Source organism: Heterodontus francisci, chromosome 1 (assembly GCF_036365525.1).
Source record: "Heterodontus francisci isolate sHetFra1 chromosome 1, sHetFra1.hap1, whole genome shotgun sequence".
NCBI classification, from domain to species: domain Eukaryota; kingdom Metazoa; phylum Chordata; class Chondrichthyes; order Heterodontiformes; family Heterodontidae; genus Heterodontus; species Heterodontus francisci.
In genome coordinates, this window is record NC_090371.1 from 126,923,857 (window position 1) to 126,950,253 (window position 26,397).

At 42.8% G+C, this 26,397-nt stretch overlaps 1 protein-coding gene across 3 annotated transcripts in view; it reads right to left on the bottom strand.

Annotated features, from left to right (window-relative positions):
• Positions 1–3,440: 3,440 nt before the first annotated feature.
• slain2 (SLAIN motif family, member 2) overlaps positions 3,441–26,397 on the bottom strand; it is a 101,125-nt gene continuing 78,168 nt past the window's right edge. For all 3 annotated transcript variants that reach the window (XM_068035775.1, XM_068035784.1, XM_068035764.1), the window contains 2 exons: positions 12,066–12,363; positions 3,441–6,516 (listed from right to left, as the gene is read on the bottom strand). In XM_068035775.1, coding sequence (XP_067891876.1) covers positions 6,450–6,516; positions 12,066–12,363 — 365 coding nt within the window. In that variant the 3' untranslated portion in view covers positions 3,441–6,449. The remainder of the gene's footprint in view (positions 6,517–12,065; positions 12,364–26,397) is intronic.

A 26,397-nucleotide genomic window follows, 5' to 3' on the forward strand; every position in this document is an offset into this window, starting at 1 on the left:
GTAGAGTGGGGGATATGCCGGGCCATGAGGTTACAGATTGTGGTTGAGTACAATTCTGCTGCTGCTGATGGCCCACAGCGCCTTATTGATGCCCAGTTTTGAGTTGTTAGATCTGTTAGCACGATGGATGTGCCACACAACACAATGGTGGGTATTCACAATGTGAAGATGGGATTTTGTCTCCACAAAGATTGTGCGATGGTCACTCATACCAATACTGTCATGGACAAATGCATCTGTGACAGGTAGATTGGTGAGGACGAGGTCAAGTAGGTTTTTCCCTCTTGTTGGTTCTCTCACCACCTGCCGCAGGGCCAATTTAGCAGCTATATCCTTTAGGACTTGACCAGCTCGGTCAGTAGTGGTGCTACTGAGCCACTCTTGGTGATGGACATTGAAGTCCCCCACCCAGTGTGCATTCTGTGTCCTTGCTACCCTTAGTGCTTCTGCCAATTGGTGTTCAAAGTGGAGAAGCATTGATTCAACAGCCGTGGTGGTTGCCTGGAGTTCCCAGATGGCACGGGATGTGCATTCGATGTGAATGCCTATATTTATTAGACACCTCACTCAACTTACCAGAAATAAACTTAAGGCTGTCCCTGATCTGGCCAGAAAAGAACTCACCAGCTACATGCCCATCATCTCACATTCCTTTACTTTTGGGCTCTCCGATTGAAGACTACTTTTGTTAAAGAAAGAAACTAGTTACTGCCTCTCAGAACTCCTCCATCAGCTGCTTTGCATCTAAGCACTCAATTGGCTTTGACAGTTTGTAACAATGTGGTTCGATTACTTGTAATAACTTGTGGCATACTGTACGATGGTTGTTCCAGCATTCTGCTCTATTCATTGCTCGGATAGTTCTTGCATCCTGCCGGTCACACTGGATAATGAGGTAATGATGCAAACAGTCAGATGGCAGTCCTTGGGTCAAGGATCCATCCGGTATATTTTTATACGTTTGGCAGGTGAAGACTGCATGGGTGGACTAGCTTGAGCTCAATACATTTTCTCACGAGAAGGGATCATTACAACTGCCCTTTCCAACACTACTAAACACTTTTCAAACCCGCAACCTCTACCACCCAGAAGAACAAGGGCAGCATGGGAATACCACCACCTTCAAGTTGCACACCATCCTGACGTGGGAATATATCAGTGCCTTCACTGTCACTAGGTCAAAATCCTGGAACTCCCTTACAGCTGTGAGCGTACCCACACCACATGAACTGCAGCAGTTCAAGGCAGTGGCTCACCACCACCTTCTCAAGGGCAATTAGAGATGGGCAGTAAAAATGTTTGACCGTGCCAGCAACACCCATGTCCCATGAATGAATATAAAAAGACGACCAGGCAGTGACATTTTTCCCAACCTACACACTGAAGTATCATGAATATTATTTTGCCTGGTGTTGATGTTGCAGTAATCACATCATCTGCATGATCACTCCTTCACCTGATTGTCATTCGTTCTCACTGATGCATAGGCAACCATGACTTAGTGCTCATTTTTCTGTGGTCGTCTCTATCATCGGCATTTCTTGATCTCTGCTGTAAGACTATCCAACTTCAGAGTTATACCATTGTAAATCACGACATTTAAGAGGCATTTAGAAGAGCACTTGAAACGCTATAACATACAAGGCTATGGGCCAAGTCCGGGGAAGTGGCATTAGTTTTTGACGGGTGCTCGATGGTCGGCGCAGGCACGTTGGGCCGAAAGGCCTGTTTCTGTGCTGTAAAACTATGACTCTAAACCCTATCCTAGCAGCACACAGTACCTCATCTAGGGGCACACAAGATGAAAATCTTCCACCAAAAGCCCCTTTCCAGCTAGTCTGGTCCTGTTCAGTGCAGTAATGTTATTGTTGTGAGACAGCTGTGGTGTTATCAGCAGAGTTCTCCCATCTATTTTTTCTGCATTTTGTCTGTTAAGACAAGTTGTGTTTTGTTGCCTGCTGTAAGTTAAGGGAGCTTACCAAATGCAATTAGCTGACCTAGTTAACACTGGCAATGTTTTAGGGTACCGTCTAAAAGAAGGATGAGCAGTTCAAAACCTGAATAGGGCTGCTTCGTCAGACAGGAGGATGCTAAAGTCACATGAATCCAGCAATGAGTGACCGGGATCCCAGACTACTTAGGTGCAGTATGTAGCTATGGCTCCCAGTATCAAACCTGCTGCTCTGTCAGATGCCAAACATTGCTTTATCATACCTCCTTCAACAAGGGAAGAACCTGCACAGAAATGGCTTAAACTGATCCAATTGCGAGCCAATTCCATTCTCTAGTCCCTTAGTATGTGTTGTAAGCTTATTCAAGTCAAGATGCTTGGAATACAGTTCATGAAAAATCAGAGAACTCCAAGTACTTTGCACCTCAGGGTATGGTGATGTACTTTGTTGTAGTTAGGATCTGTGGGGATCTCTAAATTTGAACCCAAATACAGAATGGTCAAATTGTTCTGGATCAACTAACATCTAATGTGCTTCTATTTGTCTTGCCTCTACCTACTTTCCTAGCAGGTGCTGCCCTTTTGGTAGTAATATCAGCATTCAGGTAATGAAGGCAAGTAGGCCCTTTCATCATATGTGAAATTTACTATCGAGTCTGGCACTCAGCCCCAACATCCTGCAAGGGGGTGATCATCTTCAACTCTTTCAGAATGGAGTATTTCAGTGCTCCACAGTTCAGGCTCAGTTAGATGCTCCCTTCTGTGTTTGGGAAGAGACGGGAGGGAGGAGAGAGATGACAAAAGTCTTAGTGACCAATTTCTCCGAGATTACTTTTTTTTTTAAATTAAAAGTTTAGAAAAGTATTTAGCAACTCTTAAAGACTTCAGCCAAAGAAAAAAAAATATGCATCATTGGACTTAAGATTTGTTATCAAAAGAGAATGAATCAAGAAGGCTACATTCCAAGGCTAGAATGTTAACTAACAGCATCTTGTTCCTAACACTATCCAATTACTTCTCTTTCCCATCATTTTACAGTGTGGAGTAGTCAGATTTTATTATTTACAGTTTTCATGAGGCAATGGAGGAATCCACTAGTCAGGTTCAATGACATTCAGCATAATGATAGACAGCTCACACTTCCATAGAAAATGGTTTCATGATATTCTATTTATCATCCACCCCCACACCCAAAGTGTTTGGCATAAATATCAAAATTTTATGAGCCCAGTGGCAAAGGTTAAATCCCAAGAAGACAGCAATTAGATTATAGCACAGAGCAACTTAATAAAGTTGTTCATTAACGAGGAATTGTGGATAGGTTAATTTACACAAATGTCTTCTGATGACCATTTACAATGGCTCTAGTCAAGAATTTTCCTTTTCATAGCTGATATAACATTGGCAGAATGTAGATGAACAGTTACAAAGCAGTCGGCCAAAAACCCTCCTCTGTTCAATAGATATTGACTTCAGTAATACAATGGAATAGTTTTCCAATGTCAAGAACTGTTTATTTTTTTCAAACAAGATGTGATTCTTGCATTTTATTTTAAAACAAGTTCATTAACATTTACAAAAGTTACATAGCAGAGCAAAAAATTAAATATCGAAAGCAATATATGACCATTTATTTACATTGGGTATCGTCTACTCCAAGCTATTGGCACAAAAATTAACCCACATTCAAACAAAATTATAACAACCTCAAAAATGAATTTAAATTATAGGCACTATTTTTTTTCTTGTATAAAATTAACAATTCCACACTTATGGTGTAAGCAAGTTTATTTTGCCCACAGCATTTTAGTTCAATGTTGTTTGCGTGTCAAATTTGTGATTAATTCCTCTACAGTTAACTAAACCACTGTGGAGGTAACATGCTTTGAATTTTACAGATCAATTTATTCTTAAGGTTACTGTAAGGTTTTTTTTGTCTGTGTCTCGCAGTACTGCAGTGTGAAAGTGTATACTTGTGTATGTATAACATGTTAAAACAAAGTTGTTCATAGTTAAAAAAAAATCCCACTATTGTGTACGGTCAGTGTTTACAGTCATTTTCTGAAGGAAATTCCACAACTTGGAGTGGGCTTGTGGGTTACATCACCACCCCCACAAAGTGCTATTCAGAAGTTTTTTTTCTTGCCTTTAGTCTGCATCAAGTTTTCACATATATCCTTCCTGTGAAAAGGACTAATCCAAACCTCCAACTTTTTGAAAATGCTGTTCATCTCGCCACAAATGTCCCGAAAGCACGTAATTTGTATGAAACAAAAACTCTTAACTGTAAGGATTATACTGCTCATTCTCTTGATGACTTTTTAGATCGTGAAAGGCAATTTGTAAAATATCATAATTCCCTTGTCTAGGCAATTAATCAACAGAGGACAAACAAGTTTTACAGGTGTATATTTAAAAATATATTGACAGTAAATAGTTGTGTACACAGTATTACATTCGAACAAGTTCTTTCCTTACGACACACAATTACGTTCTCATGAATCCACCTATTCATCTGTACAATTGGGATGACATATCACTTTACTTCAGTTGGCCATTTAGATAGGTAAACAAGCAAAAATAAAAAATCACATTCAACTTGTTCACTATTCAGTCCAAGTCCACTCCATGCATTAACTGCAAACCTAATCATCTGTAGCCCAGGCCCACCCCTCTTACTGTCCACTCACCAGTCACCCTATTCACTCACCCATCATCCCACATCCATCTCATTCACTCACTGTTGACTCACCCATCTCCTTCATGTTTACCCCACTCATTCCTAGCATGTCTATCCCACCACTGGTTATTTTGAAAGGTTGCAACACCTGAATATTAAGGGCATTTGGAAAGAAGGCTTTTCTTCTAAATTTGCAAGGAATCCTTCTTGTAAACAAATCAAAAAATACTCTTTTATAACAATTAAACATTGGCCTCTGGTGAATAACTACATGAAAGTCAATTCAAGCTATTTTATGGCATCATCTGCAAAATAATAACAGTCCATACTACTTCCTGCAGTAGCAGACAAACTTATTTAAATGTAAACTCAACCTTTCATAAGAATATACACAAGTGTAGTGATGTCTTTGAACACTGTAATTACTGAATATAGTACCTACTAGGCTGCAGTATTTATTGAACAGCTCCAAGTAAGTGTGTTTGTATAACAGGATATGAGTGCATAGTTTAGACAGAACTATGTTGCATTATTTTTTGTAAGCACTGTGGTGTGATCAGATTACAACTTGAATGGACCAAGTTTTCACTATCTACCTTTTAAGGAAATATTAGTTACCAAAACAGACATATCTTACCACGCGTTGCATGCTGAAAACTTGGTTGCACATTAAAGCTATTCTTTCCTGAGCCAGTGCTGTACAATTTGACAAACGCAATTGTATAAAACACACTTAACACTAAGCCCTTTGGCAATTAAAAAAAATGGTCAACTGCAAAAAAAAGATACTGAAAGTTTTGCCTACCAATATTTTTTTCTTGGTGTGGGCAAAGAGTTAAACAAAGTGTCTCACTTACAATATACACTCAACTTTCAACTTAAGCCACTTATCCACAGTATTTTGTCTGCACAAAGCACCATTCAGGTTACAACTTGCCTTTTCTTACCAGCAATGCATCAAAAATTTTCAGTTACCAAGTACAACAGGACACAACTCCAGTGATCACCAGCAGAGTGTCAAAAATTGTCAACTTGCTCATAATACATTTCAACTTCTATAATGAAAACTACTGGTGCAATTTTAGCCTTTAAGTGGCCAAAAAATGTGAGATACTAAGATTTTCAATGAGGCATTATCATTGGGGTATTAACATAAGTTGCTACAAATTAAAACTACACGCTCCCCCCCCAAAGTTTCACGAACAAAAATAGAAAAATGTGTAATTTGTCATCATATCACTCAAGGTATTCATAACTACAACATTTGGGATGCTACTCTTTTTTGTACTGAAAATAAACCAGATTACAGTGGGCTATCGATTGCTATGACTACACATCTGCCCATGATAATGGAATTGCGCCTTGTTTTACTTCCAGAATATAAAATCTGTAACTGCTATAATATCTGATTTGTACAAAACAGGATTCCACAAGTAGTCTTTTATTTGACCATTCTAAAGTCTCAACAATGTTAGTTATCCATCTCCCACACCACTGGTTGTTGTAAGCTTTTTCTTTGGCATTTTTTGGGATTGTGTCCAGACTTCTGCTTTTTTGTTTTGAATGATGACATAAATTGCTCGTGAGCATTAAAACAATGGACAAAGTCATGGAAAAACTGATTGTACATGTATGAAAAAGTCTGATGTTTAATGTCAATAAAGTGCTACTCCACGATCTCCACCAACTTGTGCTGATTTATGGCAGAGAACTGGATTTTCTTAAATCCTACTAAATCTCTCTGAACAGTCTATAAGTAAAAAGTCCTTTGTTTCAGGAACAGTAGCGGAGCAAGCTTCACACTCTTGTGTAATCAGTTCAATAGCAACCATCTTTCCAGCTTTCATCTCTAATGCTGCCGTAAGTCTTCGGAGTTGGCAATGATCTGGAAGTCAATTTATAGGAAAAGATGTTAATACACTTGACAGTACACAATTGTACTTCGATTGCAATTCAACAACAAAGTCCCACAACTTTACATCATTTCATTTTGTTATACAATTTAGAAATGGACAATGGTGAACAGAAAACTTGGACTGTGCATTTGTAATAGAAAATCAACAGCTATTTCTATAATGTTCACTATGTATAAAGTGGGTAGTGTGCACACCCTTTCACTGACCAGTCACATTGACATAAATAGTTATAGGAGGCTTTGGTCATTGTAAAGTAGGGTTGCCCAAACTTCTTGTCTTTGCAAACCATATATCAAGCTTAAATCAATGTTGCCATAAATGCATATACAGTTCAAGTTTATCATACAAATATATCTTAATGTTAGGATATAACCATTGCTGAGAATGGCCCTTTTCAAATATCCAGGCCTGCAAAATTCAAACGAAACAAACCAACGAATCAGAAATATAATGGTATACAGAGCTAACTTGCCTGATCTTTGAGCTTTGTAAATCTTCCCAAATGTTAAATGTTAATGTACAAATTCTTATTGAATTGCAAATATGTATTTTGTTTAGAAAACGATACATGACTGTGAAATTTAGTAGTATTCTATTAGACTATATTTTTAGTAACATATGTTCAAAGCTAAACAGATTTACAGAGAATACAGTTTCCGCTAGGTTGCACTATTATTTCCAGTGCACTTTGCCCAAAATTGGGTAAACCAGCACAAAAAATTGTGGACCTTCAAGCGTAAATTACATCCAGTGCAAATTGAGATTCTGCGCTCCTTTGCGCTACTTTAAAAATCATCGTGCTACAAGCTGGCGACTCCCCCAGATCAGATCAACCATCATTCTGGGCTTCCGCTAATTGTGCCTGTTTCCAGGCCTTTGAGGAGGCTTGTAAAATTAAGTTGGTTCTTTTGAGTGCAAGGGCTCTAATTGTCATGTCTTAAAAGATTTTGAATATACAACTTTTCTTGAAACTGACTACAACAATGTAACTAGCAAGTGGTCCTAGTGGCCAAATAAGGGCCACCTCCTGCCTCCGCAGCCATTTTGTCTGCATTGGGAGGGCCTGCCACCGGGTGGGGAGACCGTCCACCTTCCATTGGGCTCCCGGGGGCCTCCTTTACGGGCACTCCATGGCCCATGGAGGGGACTCCTGACAGCAATGGGCAACCCCGTGCTTCAGTCACCACCACTAGCACAGGACCACCTGCCCCCAATCACCAGGGCCTCTCTGCCTGGCCCAGGCTTCCCCTAACAAGACTTACCCCTCTTCAAGGGCACGCCACCATTGAGGTGCCCTGTCCTTGGAGCTGCAGCCTCAGTACAGGCTGCCGCTAGTGGTGGCGCTGCTGAAACAGCTGGTCCTCGGATTGGACCAACAGCTACAGGAGGCGCGCCGCCGTCCTTAATTGGATGGCAATCCTGGCGGTAGCCATTAATTGGCCGCTGCTGACAAAATGCCGCCCCGGGTCCCACTGCCTGCTGAAGCAGGTTTGCCTCCCGCTTTCAGCCCTGGCAGTGGGACTTCTGCCCTCTCCACGAAATCCAGCTCAGTGTCTATTTTTCTCTCGACCTGTCTGTCTCAGACATTAGCAATTAGGATCTCTATCACAAATTTAAAGGATTAGTAATTATCTTTTACTGAATCTTTTATCTTCAAAATTCTATTTTATTGAAAACAGATCCACTAACTTGAAACCTCTCTCCACATCCCCTCCTCCTAATATGCTTTATAAAAACTTTAGAAAACCAAAATTAAAATACCCTATATTTATCATAACATAAGAAATAGGAGCAGGAGTAGGCCATTCAGCCCTTTGAGTCTGCTCCGCCATTCAATGAGATCATGGCTGATCATCTACTTCAACACTATTTTTCTGCACTCTCCCCATATCCATTGATGTTTTTAATATGTAGAAATCTATTAATCTCAGTCTTGAACATACTCAATGACTAAGCCTCCACAGCCCTCTGGGGCAGAGAATTCCAAAGATTCACCACCCTCTGAGTGAAGCAATTCCTCCTCATCTCAGGCCTAAATGGCCTTTCCCTTATTCTGAGACTGTGTCCCCTGGTTCTAGACTCTCTATCCAGGGGAAACATCCTTCCTGTATTTACCCTGTTGAACCCTGCAATAATTTTGTATGTTTGAATGAGATCACCTCTCATTCTTCTAAACTCCAGAGAGAGAATAAAGGCCCAGTCTATTTACTCTTTTCTCATAGAACAATCTCTCCATCGCAGGAATTAGCTTGGCGAACCTTCGTTGCACTCCCTCTATGGCAAGTATATCTTTCCTTAGGTAAGGAGATACAATACTCCAGGTGCAGTCTCACCAAGGCTCTATATAATTGCAGTTAGACATCTTTACTCCAATACTCAAATCCTCTTGTAAGAAAGGCCAACATACCATTTGCCGCCTTAATTGCTTGCTGTACCTGCATGTTAGCTTTCAGTGACTCATGAATAAGGACACCCAAGTCCCTTTGAAGTTCAACACTTTCCAATCTCTCACCATTTAAGAAATACTCTATTTCTGTTTTTCCTACCAAAGTGGATAACCCCACATTTCTCCACATTGCATTCCATCTGCCAAATTTTTGCCCACTCACTTAACCTTTCCAAATCTCCTTGAAGAGTCTTTGGGTCCTCCTCATAACTCACTCTTCCACCTAGTTTTGTGTCATCTGCAAATTTGGAAATATTACATTTAATCCTCACATCCAAATCATTGATACAGATTGGGAATAGATGGGGCCAAGCACTGATCCTTGCGGTACCCCATCAGTCACAGCCTGCCAACCTGAAAATTACCCATTTATTCCTACTCTCTGTTTTCTGTCCATTAACCTGTTCTCAATCAATTCTCAATAAATTTGTCCTTTTATTTTTCCAAAATTATTTGAAGAAAACCTGGAGTTGAAGTTGCGAGAAGCTGAAGAAAAATATTTCACCAGTACAGCTGCCTGCATAGTACGGGTACATCCAGGAAGTTAGACACAATGCACATATGCAGACAGCACACTTCATATTCAGCTCACTGAGCAGAGCTCTGGGCAAAAAATGTGTCTCAGCCATAGCTTTTGGGAAAGGCGGCACCTTCAGGTAAAAACTTTAACAAAGGTAGTAAGAGATAATTCAATGGATAAACTTAATTGTTGCTGTGAAATATTTATTTTTGTTTTAGCCCTTATTGTGGACATTTGATAGGAGATACTGATGAAGAAAGGAAGTCAAAAAAAATTCCAAAAAGAATTTTGAGCACTGTATGGGAACTTGATCAGATTGCACAAGCACAGGGTGATACACTCTCACTGCAGAGGTTGCGTGTCACATTTAACACTGAAGGCATTTATTATAGCACTGTCTAGAGGAATTATAGGAACTGCAGGTACTTACATGGCCAATAATTTGCTGTCAAAATAGCAGTGAAGCTAATGACACTTGCAGTTATTTATATGCAACTACTACAGCAACATCAGAGAAGGGCAGTTGTGTGATTAAGTATGGAAATCCAAACATTGTTGTCTGAGGGCTTTTGTGAAAACAGCAGCTTGCTGGCTGATTCACCACTGGAATACATTGAATGCCATTAAGTTGCTATACTTGCACGGTAAATACAAACAATTCACCACTTGTCCATTTCAGTCTAAGTACCCTTTTAATGATGTGATAAATGTTAATTACTGCTAGCCACCCTTTCTGGCACTGAAAATTGACTTTGCGAAACATCTCATTCCCTCAGGTTTAAATTGTTAGAAATTTTAAGAAAGTAATTTAAAAAAAAACTTTTCTATTCTGTCCTTTCATTGTCTTTCTTTCCCTCTCTATTTCTCTTTCTGTACCTCATTTGACACTGAACTCACCCACTCTAATTTATACCTCCTCGTCAAACTTTTGCACTGTTAATTTTGCAATCTCTCAATTTAACTGGTTAAGGAGATACACAGTTGGTGGCCCTGTTCACTCAGGCCCTAGATGCCCGGTTTTCTTCGCTGCGCTCGCACTTTCAACAACTTGCTGTGCAAATTTAAAAATCTAAACATGCAAGGGCAAGTTTAACAGCAGATGCACGTTGCAGCAAATTATGGCCCAATGTATTTTACACAGAATTTGCAACTCGGAAACAGGCCATTCAGCCCATTGGTTTAAACAGACATTTATGCACCACACAAGCTTCCTTCCACTCAACTTAATGTAACCTTATCAACATATCCTTCTATTCCTTTATCTATGAACTAAACTAGTTTCACCTTAAATGCATCTATGATATTTGCCTCAATTACTCCTTGCGGTAGCAAGTTCCACATTCTAATTACCCCGGTGAGTAAATAAATTTCTCAATTCCTTATTATATTTATTGGAGACTTCCTTATATTTAAAACCCCTAGTTTTGGACTCGCCACAAGTGGAAACGTCTTCAATGCTACCCTATCAAACAGCATCATAATTTTAAGGACGTCTGTGAGGTTACCCTTCAGCTTACTCTTTTCCAGAGAACAGGCACAGCCAGTTCAGTCTTTCCTGATATTTGTAACTTCTCAGTTCTGGTATCATCCTTGTAATTTTTTGGGACCTTTTCCAGTGCTCCTATATCCTTTTTGTAATAACAGATCAGAACCTTGCACAGTGCAATTTTCAATGAAATATGCACTTTGACCCATACAGTTCCTTGTCCTTTTTTAAAATAAAACATTCTATTCATGCAGTGAGTTACAGATTGCTCCTTTGTCTCTTGGTACCTACATTCAAATCCTTCCCCCACTCCTACAATCAAAGTATATTCTATGCAAAGTGTAAGCACAGCCTTGACCCTGTATCCTCTGGTGAATATCATAAAACTTGCATCTTTTGCTAAAGGTGGCTTTGACTGCTGCTTTCTCTCTGGTGTCTTGCTAAAAATATGTCCATTCTCTTGCGTGAAACGAGACAATATTATAGTCATGCTACATGACCACTGAACATCACGACCATGCATGCCTTTTGAACAGAAATCAGAAACAGAAACCAGAACGCTGCCTAATTTTCCTCTCCTTAGGCCAAGGGCACTGGAACTAATTGTTGCACCTTAGCACCCACCCATCTGAGCTTAGTTAAATTAGACTTGAATTGGGAATCCTTTGGCCTGTGTGGCTCAGATGCAGATCGTCTCTGTCAATTAAAGTGTTGGGGATAGCGCTCAAACTGCTCATAATGTGGTAATCTCAAAGAGGCCAAAGATAGTGGATCTATGAGCATAGAATTCACTCTGGAAAAAAAAAAGATTAAGAAAAAAAGTACCCAAATGACAGAGAGCTACATTTCTACAGCATTGAAAGCCTTTTTTTAGTTTTGCAAAAAAAATTAATAGAACAGTGACTACAAAATAAAGGAAAAGTAATTCAATTATTCTATCTGAAATTATAACCATTTGGTTCACACACAGCTTGTTGAAACGGTTCTCAGTACTCATCCTCTCTCAATCAGCATTTTCAGAGACTCTATTTCATGTAAGTTAAATATTCTGTTGTTACACTCTTACCTTCTAACAGGCTGTGCAAGCTTACTCCGAGGCACTGGTATTCCCCCTCCAGTAGAGGCACTAGGTCGTGGCAAGCCACTCCGGATCCCTGCAACTTGACCTTTATTAGGATTAGTGCCACCTGCAGCAGTATGACTTGGAGAACTGAGAGACTGAACGGAGGACCCTGGAGCAGAACTATTGTGACTAGATGTAGAACTTGTGGAGACAGCCCCTGGATTGGCCATTGCTTTCAGTGGTTGTCGGAGAGCTAATGGAGATGGTGTGGTAGGAAGTCTGAGCTTACTTGGAGAAGGAACTGCAAAAGAAAAAGAAAATGCTACAAGTAGATATTTTTTCTTGAACATTTCATGCGCTGTATAATAATTTCGATATTAGTACCCTTGTGATCTAATCTGAAATAAACTACTCTGAAGGTTTGAAACCTAAACCTTTGTTATATATATATATATATATTTATTACACACACACACACACACACACACACACACACACACACACACAACCCCACCAAAATCCTTCCACAGATTGCGTAAATACAGAAATAGAAATGCAGCACTGGAATCTGTGTGGCTTTCCATCACTGATGATATAGGAACATAGGAGCAGGAGTAGGCTATTCAACATGCTCCACCATTCAAAACTATCCTCATATCCCCTTATGTCATTTGTATTTAGAAACCTGTCAATCTCTGCTTTAAACATACTCAATGACTGAGCTTCCACAGCCCTCTGGGGTAGAGAATTCCAAAGATTCACTACCCTCTGAGTAAAGAAATTTCTCCACATCTCTGTCCTAAGTTGCTTCCCCCTTATTTTGAAATTGTGTCCCCTGGTTCTAGACTCCCCAACCAGTTTTAAATTTCAAGCAAAGCTTGGCCATTAACGGTCAGTCACTGTAAACTGGTGCATTCTCCATGGCAACGCCTCCACCAGAGTATACTTGCCAACCAATCAGCACTTTCTTCTCATGCAGTATAAGTTGATGTTTTCGCTTACACATTGGTTATTAATAAAGAACAAAGAACAGTACAGGAACAGGCCATTCGGCCCTCCAAGCCTACGCCGATCTTGATGCCTGCCTAAACTAAAACCTTCTGCACTTCCGGGGATCGTATCCCTCTATTCCCACCCTATTCATGTATCTGTCAAGATGCCTCTTAAACGTCGCTATCGTACCTGCTTCCACCACCTCCCCCGGCAGCAAGTTCCAGGCACTCACCACCTTCTGTGCAAAGAACTTGCCTCGCACATCCCCTCTAAACTTTGCCCCCCGCACCTTAAACCTATGTCCCCGAGTAACTGACTCTTCCACCCTGGAAAAAAGCTTCTGACTATCCACTCTGTCCATGCCGCTCATAACTTTGTAAACCTCTATCATGTCGCCCCTCCACCTCCGTCGTTCCAGTGAAAAAAATCCGAGTTTATCCAACCTCTCCTCATAGCTAATGCCCTCCAGACCAGGCAACATCCTGGTAAACCTCTTCTGTACCCTCTCCAAAGCCTCCACGTCCTTCTGGTAGTGGGGCGACCAGAATTGCACGCAATATTCTAAGTGTGGCCTAACTAAAGTTCTGTACATTGTCTTGCGCATTGTCCTGATGAGTGTACAATGAAAAGCTTTGACAACGTGTCTCTATTTTCAGCAATTCTCAAGTTCTATATTACCAAACGACTATTTGAACAACCATGCCATTGGGTCATATTTCTGGGTTGCAATGTCAAGCAAGTGTTTCAAATATTTAACCTGTTTCCCATCAAACTGGAGCAATTTTTAAGCCTCTGTCAATATATTTTTTGAGTATCTTTCCTAGCTCGCCACATTCAACTAAACTGATATCTGAAACCATTTACGTTCCTATAATTTATTTCTTATTCATTCTTGGGATGTAAGTGTCATTGGCAAGGTCAGCATTTATTGCCTATCCGTAATTGCCCTTGAACTGAGTGGGCTGCTAAACCATTTCAGAGGGCAGTTAAGAGCCAACTACATTGCTGTGGGTCTGGAGTCACATGTAGGTCAGACAGGGTAAGGACATCAGAGTTCCTCCCTGGAAGGCATTAGTGAACCAGAAAGATCTTTACAACAATCTGGGGAGATACTACACTCTGTGCAGCAGTATAAAGGAGCGGGGCCGAGGGAGAATAGCAAGACCAGTGGCCGTGTGAAGGAACAGGCCAAAGGGGAGCAGAGCAAGACTGGCAGCAGTGCAAAGGAGCGGGGCCGAAGGGGAGCAGAGCAAGACTGGCAGCAGTGCAAAGGAGTGGGGCCGAGAGGGAGCATAGCAAGACTGGCGGCAGTGTAAAGGAGCGGGGCCGAAGGGGAGCAGAGCAAGACTGGCAGCAGTGCAAAGGAGTGGGGCCGAGAGGGAGCATAGCGAGACTGGCGGCAGTGTAAAGGAGCGGGGCCGAGAGCGAGCACAGCGAGACTGGCAGCAGTGTAAAGGAGCAGGGCCGAGAGGGAGCACAGCGAGACTGGCGGCAGCATAAAGGAGCGGGCCGAGAGCGAGCACAGCGAGACTGGCGGCAGTATAAAGGAGCAGGGCCGAGAGGGAGCACAGCGAGACTGACGGCAGCATAAAGGAGCGGGCCGAGAGCGAGTACAGCGAGACTGGCGGCAGTATAAAGGAGCGGGGCCGAGAGGGAGCACAGCGAGACTGGCGGCAGTATAAAGGAGCGGGGCCGAGAGGGAGCACAGCGAGACTGGCGGCAGCATAAAGGAGCGGGGCCAAGAGGGAGCACAGCGAGACTGGCGGCAGTATAAAGGAGCGGGGCCGAGAGGGAGCACAGCGAGACTGGCGGCAGTATTATGGAGCAGGGCCAAGAGGGAGCACAGCGAGACTGGCGGCAGTATAAAAGAGTGGGGCCAAGAGGGAGCACAGCGAGACTGGCGGCAGTATAAAGGAGCGGGGCCAAGAGGGAGCACAGCGAGACTGGCGGCAGTATAAAGGAGCGGGGCCGAGAGGGAGCACAGCGAGACTGGCGGCAGTATAAAGGAGCGGGACCGAGAGGGAACACAGCGAGACTGGCGGCAGTATAAAGGAGCGGGGCCGAGAGGGAGCACAGTGAGACTGGCGGCAGTATAAAGGAGCGGGGCCGAGAGGGAGCACAGCGAGACTGGCGGCAGTATAAAGGAGCGGGGCCAAGAGGGAGCATAGTGACACCGGTGGCAGTATAAAAGAGTGGGGTTGAGGAGGTGCACAGCGATACCAGCGGCAGTAAAAAGGAGCGGGTTTGAGGGGGTGCACAGCGATACTGGCGGCAGTATAAAGGAGCAGGGCCGAGAAGGAGCACAGCAAGACCAGCGGCAGGATGAAGGAGCGGGGTTGACAGGGAGCACAGCGAGAGCGGTGGTGGTGATGGACAGGAGTCAAAAAGTTGTACAGCACAGAAACAGGCCCTTCAGCCCATCGTGTCCATGCCAGCCATCATGCACCGAACTATTCTAATCCCATTTTTCAGCACTTGGCCCGTAGCCTTGTATGTTACGGCACTTCAAGTGCTCATCTAAATACTTCTTGCATGTTGTGAGGGTTCCTGCCTTTACCACCTCTTCAGGCAGTGTGTTCCAGATTCCAACCGCCTTCTGGGTGAATTATTTTTCCCTCAAATCCCCTCTAAACCTCTTGCCCCTTACCTTAAATCTATGCCCCCTAGTTACTGACCCCTCCACCAAGGGAAAAAGTTTTTCCTATTTAACCTATCAATGCCCCTCATAATTTTGTACACCTCAATCATATCCCCCTCAGCCTTCTCCGTTCTAAGGAAAACAACCCTAGCCTTTTCAGTCTCTCTTCATAGCTGAAATGCTCCAGCCCAGGCAACATCCTGGTGAATCTTCTCTGCACCCTCTCCAGGACAATCACATCCTTCCTATAGTGTGGTGCCGAGAACTGTACACAGTATTCCAGCTGTGGCCTAGTGTTTTATACAGCTCCATCATAACCTCCCTGCTCTTATATTCTATGCCTCGGTTGATAAATCCCATGTGCCTTCCTAACCACCTTATCTACCTGTGCTGCTGCCTTCAGTGATCTATGGACAAGTACACCAAGATCCCTCTGACCCTCTGTACTTCCTAGGGTCCTACCATCCATTGTATATTCTCTTTTGCCTTGTTAGTCCCAAAATGCATCACCTCACACTTCTCAGGATTAAATTCCATTTGCCACTGCTCTGCCCATCTTACCAGCCCATCTATATCATCCTGTAATCTAAGGCTTTCCTCCTCATTTACGACACCACCAATTTTCGTGTCATCTGCAAACTTATTTATCATACCTCCTATATTCACATCTAAATCATTAATGTACACTACAAACAGCAATGGTCCCAGCACCGATCCCTGCGGTGCACCACTGATTACAGGCTTCCACTCGCAAAAACAACCCTCGACCATCACCCTCTGCCTCCTGCCACCAAGCCAATTTTGGATCCAATTTGCTAAACTTTGGATCCACTTTGCCAAAGAGTGAGGAGTCGGGAGCAGAGTGGAACAAGACAGCTTTGTCCTGTCATACACATTGGAGCATCAGGAAGACACAGGCCATAAGGCCAGTGATGAGGGTTCCCAGGGACCCCTCATGGAGCTCGCATACTTGGAGCAGGCTTTCAGCTACCCCTTCAAGTTTTATGATTATTAATGAAACTAGCATTTTATTCCAGATTTATTAATTAATTGAATTTAAATTCTTCCAGCTGCTATGATAGAATATGAACTCATATTTCCAGAGCATTAGTCCAGACCTCTAGACTACTAATCCAGTAACATTACTACTATGCTCCCGCCCTCCCATGATGTAACTAAGGCAAAACTTTGCTCCGAGTGGAATATTTCAGGTATTTCTCATGGTCAGCCACAAAAACATTACTCTTTGTGAAAAGGGAAACAGACAGTTGCACCATTCAATATATATAATGTGCAACTTGCCTCACCAAACTTTCTTTTAAAACCCTCACAAAATGAGTTTGCTTGCATCATTTCTCCAACTTTTCATTTTGTTCTGTCAGCACATTAGTAGACAAGGAGCACGTACCCTAATTTTCAATCCATTTTTTTTTTCAAACTACAGCCCAATCAGTACCTCATTTAGCTAATAAACATTATTTGGTACTGCTGGACGGCTGGAGAATGTGAGTCTCATCTTTGTGCTCTATATGAAATTGAGAAGTTAAACACCAAATTTTTTAAAAATTCATTCATGGGATGTGGGCGTCGCTGGCTAGGCCAGCATTTATTGCCCATCCCTAATTGCCCTCAAGGTGGTGGGGGTGAGCTGCCTTCTTGAACCACTGCAGTCCATTTGGGGTAGGTACACCCACAGTGCTGTTAGGAAGGGAGTTCCAGGATTTTGATCCAGCGACAGTGAAGGAACGGCGATATAGTTCCAAGTCAGGATGGTGTGTGACTTGGAGGGGAACTTGCAGGTGGTGGTGTTCCCATGCATTTGCTGCCCTTGTCCTTCTAGTTGGTAGAGATCGCAGGTTTGGAAGGTGCTGTCCAAGGAGCCTTGGTGCGTTGCTGCAGTGCATCTTGTAGATGATACACACTGCTGCCACTGTGTGTTAGTGGTGGAGGGAGTGAATGTTTGTGGTGGAGGGAGTGAATGTTTGTGGATGGGGTGCCAATCAAGCGGGCTGCTTTGTCCTGGATGGTGTCGTGCTTCTTGAGTATTGTAGGAGCTGCACCCATCCAGGCAAGTGGACAGTATTCCATCACACTCCTGACTTGTGCCTTGTAGATGGTGGACAGGCATTGGGGAGTCAGGAGGCGAGTTACTTGTCGCAGGATTCCTAGCCTCTGACCTGCTCTTGTAGCCACGGTATTATGGCTACTCCAGTTCAGTTTCTGGTCAATGGTAACCCCCAGGATGTCGATAGTGGGGGATTCAGCGATAGTAATATCATTAAACATGAAAGGGAGACGGTTAGATTCTCTCTTGCTTGAAATGGTCATTGCCTGTCACTTGTGTGGCGTGAATGTTACTTGCCAATTATCAGCCCCAGCCTGGATATTGTCCAGGTCTTGCTGCATTTCTACACGGACTGCTTCAGTATTTGAGGAGTTGCAAATGGCGCTGAATGTTGTGCAATCAGCCAACATCCCCACTTCTGACCTTATGATTGAAGGAAGGTCACTGAAGAAGCAGCTAAAGATGGTTGGGCCTAGGACATTACCCTGAGCAACTCCTGCAGTGCTGTCCTGGAGCTGAGATGATTGACCCAACAACCATAAACATCTTCCTTTGCGCTAAGTATGACTCCAACCAGTGGAGAGTTTTCCCCGATTCCCATTGACTTCAGTTTTGCTAGGGCTCCTTGATGCCATACTCGGCCAAATGCTGCATTTGATGTCAAGGGCAGTCACTCTCACCTCACCTATTTTGTACATGTTTGGACAAAGGCTGTAATGGGGTTAGGAGCTCAGTGGCCCCGGCGGAACCCAAACTGAGGGTCACTGAGCAGGTTATTGCTAAGCAACTGCTGCTTGATAGTACTGTCGCTGACACCTTCCATCACTTTACTGATGATTGAGAGTAGACTGATGGGGCGGTAATTGGCCGGTTTGGAATTGTCTTGCTTTTTAGGTACAGGACATACCTGGGCAATTTTCCACATTGCTGGGTAGATGCCAGTGTTGTAGCTGTAGGAGTGTAGGAGGGGCACAGCAAGTTCTGGAGCGTAGGTCTTCAGTATTATTGCCGAAATATTGTCAGGGCCCATAGCCTTCGCAGTATCCAGTGCCTTCAGTCGTTTCTTGACATTACGCAGAGTGAATCAAGTTGGTTGAAGACTGGCATCTGTGATGCTGGGGACTTCAGGAGGAGGCCGAGATGGATCATCAACTCGGCACTTATGACTGAAAATTGCTGCAAATGCTTCAGCCTTATCTTTCACACTGACGTGCTGGGCTCCCCCCTCATTGAGGATGGGAATATTTGTGGAGCCACCTCCTCCAGTTATTTGTTTAATTGTCCATCACCATTCACGGCTGGATGTGGCAGGACTGCAGAGCTTAGATCTGATCCGTTGGCTGTGGGATCGCTTAGCTTGGTCTATCGCATGCTGCTTACGCAGTTTGGCACGCAAGTAGCCCTGTGTTGTAGCTTCGCCAGGTTGACACCTCATTTTGAGGTATGCCTGGTGCTGCTCTTGGCATGCCCTCCTGCACTCTTCATTGAACCAGGGTTGGTCTCCTGGCTTGATGGTAACGGTAGAGTGGAGAATATGCCGGGCCATGAGGTTACAGATTGTGCTCGAGTACAATTCTGCTGCTGCTGATGGCCCACAGCGCCTCATGGATGCCCAGTTTTGCACTGCTAGATCCGTTCAAAATCTATCACATTTAGCATGGTGTTAGTGCCACACGAGACGAAAGAGGGTATCCTCGTCTCCACAAGAACTGTGAGGTGGTCACTCCTACCAATGCTGTCATGGATAGATGCATCTGCGGCAGGCAGATTGTTGAGGACGAAGTCAAGTATGTTTTTCCCTCTTGTTGGTTCCCTCATCAACTGCTGCATATCCAGTCTAGCAGCTATGTCCTTTATGACTCAGCCAGCTCGGTCAGTAGTGGTGCTACTGAGCCACTTTTGGTGATGGACATTGAAGTCCCCCACCCAGAGTACATTCTGTGTCCTTGCCACCCTCAGTGCTTCCTCCAAGTGGTGATCAACATGGAGGAGTACTGATTCATCAGCTGAGGGAGGGAGGTAGGTGGTCATCAGCAGGAGGTTGTAATCAGCAGGAAGTTTCCTTGCCCATGTTTGACCTGATGCTCTGAGACTTCATGTGGTCAGGAGTCAATGTTGAGGACTCCCAGGGCAACTCCCTCCCGACTATACCACCGTGCCGCCACCTCTGCTGGGTTTGTCCTGCCGGTGGGACAGGACATACCCGGGGATGGTGATGGCAGTGTCTGGGACATTGTCTGTAAGATATGATTCCGTGAGTATGACTATGTCAGGCTGTTGCTTGACTAGTCTGTGGGACAGCTCTCCCAACTTTGACACTAGTCCCCAGATGTTAGTAAGGAGGACTTTGCCGGGTCGACAGGGCTGGGTTTGCCGTTGTCATTTCTGGTGCCAAGGTTGATGCAGGGTGGTCTGTCCAGTTTCATTCTGTTTTATTGACTTCGTAGCAGTTATATACAGCTGAGTGGTTTTCTAGGCCGTTTCAGAGGGCATTTAAGAGTCAACCACATTGCTGTGGGTCTGGAGTCACATGTAGGCCAGCAGATTTCCTTCCCTAAAGGACATTAGTGAACCAGATGGGTTTTTACAACAATCGGCAATGGTTTCATGGCCATTAACTCTGGAATTAAAAGTCTAGTTTATTAATTGAATTCAAATTCCACCTTCTGCTGTGGTGGGATTCAAACCCATGTCCCCGCAGAAATACCCTGGATCTCCGGGTTATTAGTCTAGTGACAATAACAGTACACCACCACCTCACCAAAATGGAGAGAAGACTCATTGCTCATATATATCATAATTTTGTGTCAATGCATACCAAATGGGGATTGCTGTTAAGCAGATGAAACATACGCAAAATCTGCAAGAATCAAACTGATCATGAATTGAAATACAATTTCATGTCCCATTATGTCAGTTGAGAAAGGTTTGACAGTAGATAGGCAATGGCTAGTATTTAAAAAATTAGCGCATGGTTTTCAAAAAAACATACATTCCTTTAAGGCAAAAGAACCCAATTGGGAAAGCAAGTCAGCTGTAGTTAACAAAGGAAGTTAAAGACAGTATTAGATCAAAGGGGGAGGCTTATAAAGTTACCAAAAAAAAGTTGTAAGCCAGAGGATTGGAAGAATTTTAGAATCCAACAAAGGAGGAACAAGAAATTGATAAAGAACAGAATATGAATGTAAACCAGCAAGAAATATAAATACAGATTGTTAAAACTTCTATAGGTATGCAAAAATGAAAAAAATTAGCTAAGACAAATGTGGGTCCATTACAAATCGAGACAGGAGAAATTATAATGGAAAATAAAGTGGCAGAGAAGCTAAATGATTACTTTGTGTCTGTCTTCAGCGAGGAAGACACAAGAAGTCTCCCAGAAATAATTGAGATCCAAGGGTCTAGTGAGAATGAGGAACTGAAAGAAATAAGGATTAGTAAAAAAGTAGTATTGGAGAAATTAATGGGGCTGAAAGTTGACAAATGCCTGGGACCCAATGATCTTCACCCTCGGGTGTTGAAAGAGATGGCTACAGAGATAGTGGATGCATTGGTGATCATCTTTCAAAATTCTATAAATTCTGCAATGGTGCTTGAGGATTGGAAGGTAGCAAATGTAACCCCACTGTTTAAGAAAGGAGGGAGAGAGAAAACTGGAAACTACAGACCTGTTGGCCCGATAATGGTAGTAGGGAAAATACTAGAATCTATTATAAAGGATGTGATTTCTGGACACTTGGAAAATAATGGTCTGATTGGGCAGAGTCAACATGGATTTATGAAGGGGAAATCATGCTTGACACATTTGTTAAAGAGTTTTTTGAGGATGTTACAGGCAGATTGGATAAGGGGGAACCAGAGGAAGTAGTGTATTTGGACTTTCAGAAGACTATTGATAAAGTCCCACATAGGAGGTTACTGAGCAAAATTAAAGTGCATGGGATTGGGGGAATATACTAGCATGGATTGAGGACTGGGTAACAGGCAGAAAACAGAGAGTAGGAACAAGTGGGTCATTCTCAGGTTGGCAGACTGTGACCAATGGGGTACTGCAAGGATCAGTGCTTGAGCCCCACTTGTTCACAATCTAGATCAATGATTTGGATGTGGGGATCAACTGTAATATTTCCAAGTTTGCGGATGATACAAAACGTGGTGGGAATGTGAGTTGTGAGGAGGATGCAAAGAGGCTTCAAGGGGATTTGGACAGGCTGAGTGAATGGGCAAGAACATAGCAGATGGAATTATAATGTGGATAAGTGTAAGGTTATCCACTTTGGAAGGAGGAACAGAGGCGCAGAGTATTTCTTGAATGGTGAGAGATTGGAAAGTGTTGATGTCCAAAAGGACCTGGGTGCCCTTGTTCATAAGTCACTGAAAGCTAGCATGCAGGAACAGCAAGCAATTAGGAAGGCAAATGGTATGTTAGCCTTTATCGCAAGAGAATTTGAGTACTGAAGCAAAGAAGTCTTGCGTCAATTGTATAGAGCATTGGTGAGGCCGCACTTGGAATATTGTGTGCGGTTCTGGTCCCCTTGCCTGAGGAAGGATATACTTGCCATCGAGGGAGTGCAGCGGAGTTTCATCAGACTGATTCCTGGGATGGTGGGATTGTCCTATGAGGAGAGATTGAGGTGACTGGGCCTGTATTGTTTGGAGTTTAGAAGAATGAGAGGCGATCTCATAGAAACTTACAAAATTCTTAAAAGGGATAGACAGGGTAGATGCAGAAAGGATGTTTCCCCTGGCTGTGGGGTCGAGAACTAGGGGACATAATCTGTAAAAAAAAAAAAGGGCAAACCATTTAGAACTGTGATGAGGAGGAACTTCTTCACTCAGAGGGTGGTGAATCTTTGCAATTCTCTGCCCCAGAGGGTGCTGGAAGCTCAGTCACTGAGTATGTTCAAGACAGAGACCGATAGATTTCTAGTTGCTAATGACATCAAGTGATATAGCTGAATGGCCTACTCCTGCTCCTATGTTCCCATGAACAAAAACTGGAAGAGTCTTAAGCCACAGAGCTAATGTCACCAACTGTGAACAACCCAAACAACCCATATTGCTACTTCAGGTTTTAGCATTCTAGAAAATACTTGGCAGTCATTTTAAAATCACCAAGAGTGGCATATTTCATTGCCTAATTGTTATATATGCCTGTATCCTGACTTTCCTGCAAAACACATTCCATGAATATTGAAATAAAATCTAGAATCACCTGTCATCTACATCAATTACACATAAAAATAATCTTCTGCCCCATTTCATCAATGTGAATATTTTGTATGAACTATCTCCAGAAATAAGTGCCGTAAAGGGGGAATGTAGCATAGTGGTAATGTTACTGGACTAGCAATCCAGAGGCCAGAGGCCTGGACTAATGCTCCAGAGCCATGAATTCAAATCCCACCGTGGCAACTAGGGAATTTAAATTCAATTAATTAATAAATCTGGAATAAAATGCTTGTCTCATTAATAATGATCATGAAACTACTGGATTCCCCAAAAAAACATCCGATTCACGAAAAACCCATCTGATTCACTAATATCCTTTAGGAAGAAAATCTACACATGATTCCAGACCCACTGCAATATGGTTGACTCTTAACTGCCCTCTGAACTGGTGTAGCAAGCTATTCAGCTGTATCACTCTGCTACAGAAAAAAGCACTGTGGGTGTACGTACGCCACATGGACTGCAGCGGCTCACCACCACCTTCTCGAGGGCAATTAGGGATGGGTAATAAATGCTGGCCTTGCCAGCAATGCTCACATCCTAAGAAGGAATTCAAAAATTCCATTGCTGCCTTTCACATTCTTTACCTGCTGTATCTAGAAATTCCTTGCTTGGAAAATTAAAATACTTAACCATGTCCTTGGGAAGTATCTTACCAGAGACTTTAAATTTAACAAGATACACATAGCCATAAGGAATGCAAATTCAATAACACGAGCTTTACTGACCGTCATTTAATCTCTCCCCATTCTGACCCATCACAGTCCTTCCCCTCTCACTTGCTCAAAGACTGTTACATTTCTAACTTTTCACAGGTCACAGACCTGAAACGTTAACTCAGTTTCTCTCTACACAGATGCTGCCAGACCTGTTCAGCATTTCAGGCACTTACTGTTCTCATTTACTGAGAAGAGTTGATTTATAATCCTTTACACCGGTTTCTGTTTTCCAATTGATATAAATTATCTGATCCCTCTGTGCTCTTCGAAAATTTCAGTCAAACAGTCTCAGAGCCAGGCCTTTCATCAGCCACCATCAGTACTGTTCAGTGATTAACCCATTCCATTGTTACATCAAGCAGCCAAACCAATATTTGTATAAGGAAAGCAAATTAGTTCAAATGAAAGCCAGTAACTGTGTTGAGTAAAAAAGGGGTCACCCACTCAGTTACAAAGCACTCAGATACTTGACTGGGTAATCACATTCATCGATGCAAGGACTAAACAGGTGGCAATGGTGGCCGAGAGACTGAAAAGGAACCCAGAAGAAACCGTGCCCCATATCACTGTCGCTACCTTCAGTCTTTTACAAAGCTTAGATCAGTTTGCCAACTGGTAGCCCACCCATTCTCCACATTCCCTACTACGTCAGCAATGGAAGTGAACAGTTCTGTACAAAAGTCAAATCTCCAACATTATGGCAGGCAATGCAACTACTGCAGTAACCAACCATACTGCCACATTCCCACTTTTTAATATGTTACTGATAATTGTGATGTTCTTTCTGCAAATTAAATATTAAAATTAAAAGTCAGCATGAAGATCTGATATATCAAAAACTTTAAGTTAAACCTAGGGCAAGCACAGTACCAAAGAGATTTTTTTCACAAATACGTGGCAAAGTAAAATTAAAGTGATCATAAATGGCTTCTTAAAAAAAAAACATAAAATAAAAAATTACTATTCAACTCACCAAGCCCACACCATCGACAAATCATAGAATTTCCCTTTTTGCAAACTCTAATCCACTGATTAAATGCCTGAATACTCACCTGATCCTTGAAGGTAATCAAACAAAACTGCAGAATGCTTATCCATCCTTGCATTTCCACTCTCAATAATTACTCGCTGCATTCCAGCAACATCCCCTCCCCTCACCAGTTGCAGCAGCAATGCATTTCATGGAGTATTTTAACATCTCGGTCGAAACCCATCTCTAATACCACAATGGGTGGGGCCAGAGGAAAGGTTTTCTAAGGAACATCTCAGTGTATGTATGAGGTGTGAGAAGAAATCAAGGATTACAAACACCTTTCGCTTACGGAGGTAAGCACTACTGCAATTTCCTCTATGGCATGTTCTAATCGCAATGAAAACTGGCTAACAGCAAGATGAGAAACACCTTAGCACTTTTCCACAGGGAAGGAAGAGAAATTGTAAAGTGAGTCATTTTGTATTACTCTCGTACCACTCTAGTTACAAGGTAGCATTGGTAAATAAGAGCAGACAGCCTGCATGTCTTCTTGATCAAGGAATGACATTGCAGCTGAAAAGCTGAAATAGATGTTATTTTAAAATGAAGCCATTTTTTGGAGGTGAAAGAAAGATTTGTTGGGTTAAAATATCCATGGGTGCCAGGATATGGGAGAAAAAAGACAATACACAAACGCTAATTAGCAATATTGTGTTTTACAAATAATAACTTGTGCCTATGTGTTTTCCACATAACAGATATGGAGATATTTATCCCCTCACTGTATGTTTTAAATGTTGGACATAAATAGTCCTCAAGTGCCATTACCAGACCTACTGTACTGTGGTGCTCAACACAGTCAATCATTCCATCCTTCCTGTTTCATCATTTCTGTGGCACAACCCTTGTTTAGTTCCATTTTTACCTGTCCAATGTAGTCAACATGTCTCATAGAACATAGACAGAACATAGAACAGTACAGCACAGTACAGGCCCTTCGGCCCACGATGTTGTGCCGAACTTTTAACCTACTCTAAGATCAAACTAACTACCTACCCTTCATTCTACTATCATCCATGTACCTATCCAAGAGTCGCTTAAATGCCCCAATGTATCTGCTTCTACTACCACCGCTGGCAGCGCATTCCACGCACCCACCACTCTCTGTATAAAGAACCTACCTCTGACATCTCCCCGAAACCTTCCTCCAATCACCTTAAAATTATGCCCCCTGGTGAAAGCCCTTTCCACCCTGGGAAAAAGTCTCTGGCTATCCACTCTATCTATGCCTCTCATCATCTTGTACCCCTCTATCAAGTCACCTCTCATCCTTCTTCGCTCCAATGAGAAAAGCCCTAGCTCCCTCAATCTTTCTTCGTAAGACATGCCCTCCAGTCCAGGCAGCATCCTGGTAAATCTCCTCTGCACCCTCTCTAAAGCTTCCACATCCTTCCTATAATGAGGCGACCAGAACTGAACACAATATTCCAAGTGTGGTCGAACCAGGGCCTTACAGAGCTGCAGCATAACCTCGCGGCTCTTAAACTCAATCCTCCTGTTAATGAAAGCCAACACACCATACGCCTTCTTAACAACCCTATCAACTTGGGTGGCAACTTTGAGCGATCTATGGACATGGACCCCAAGATCCCTCTGTTCCTCCACACTGCCAAGAATCCTGTCTTTAAGCCTGCATTCCGCATTCAAATTCGACC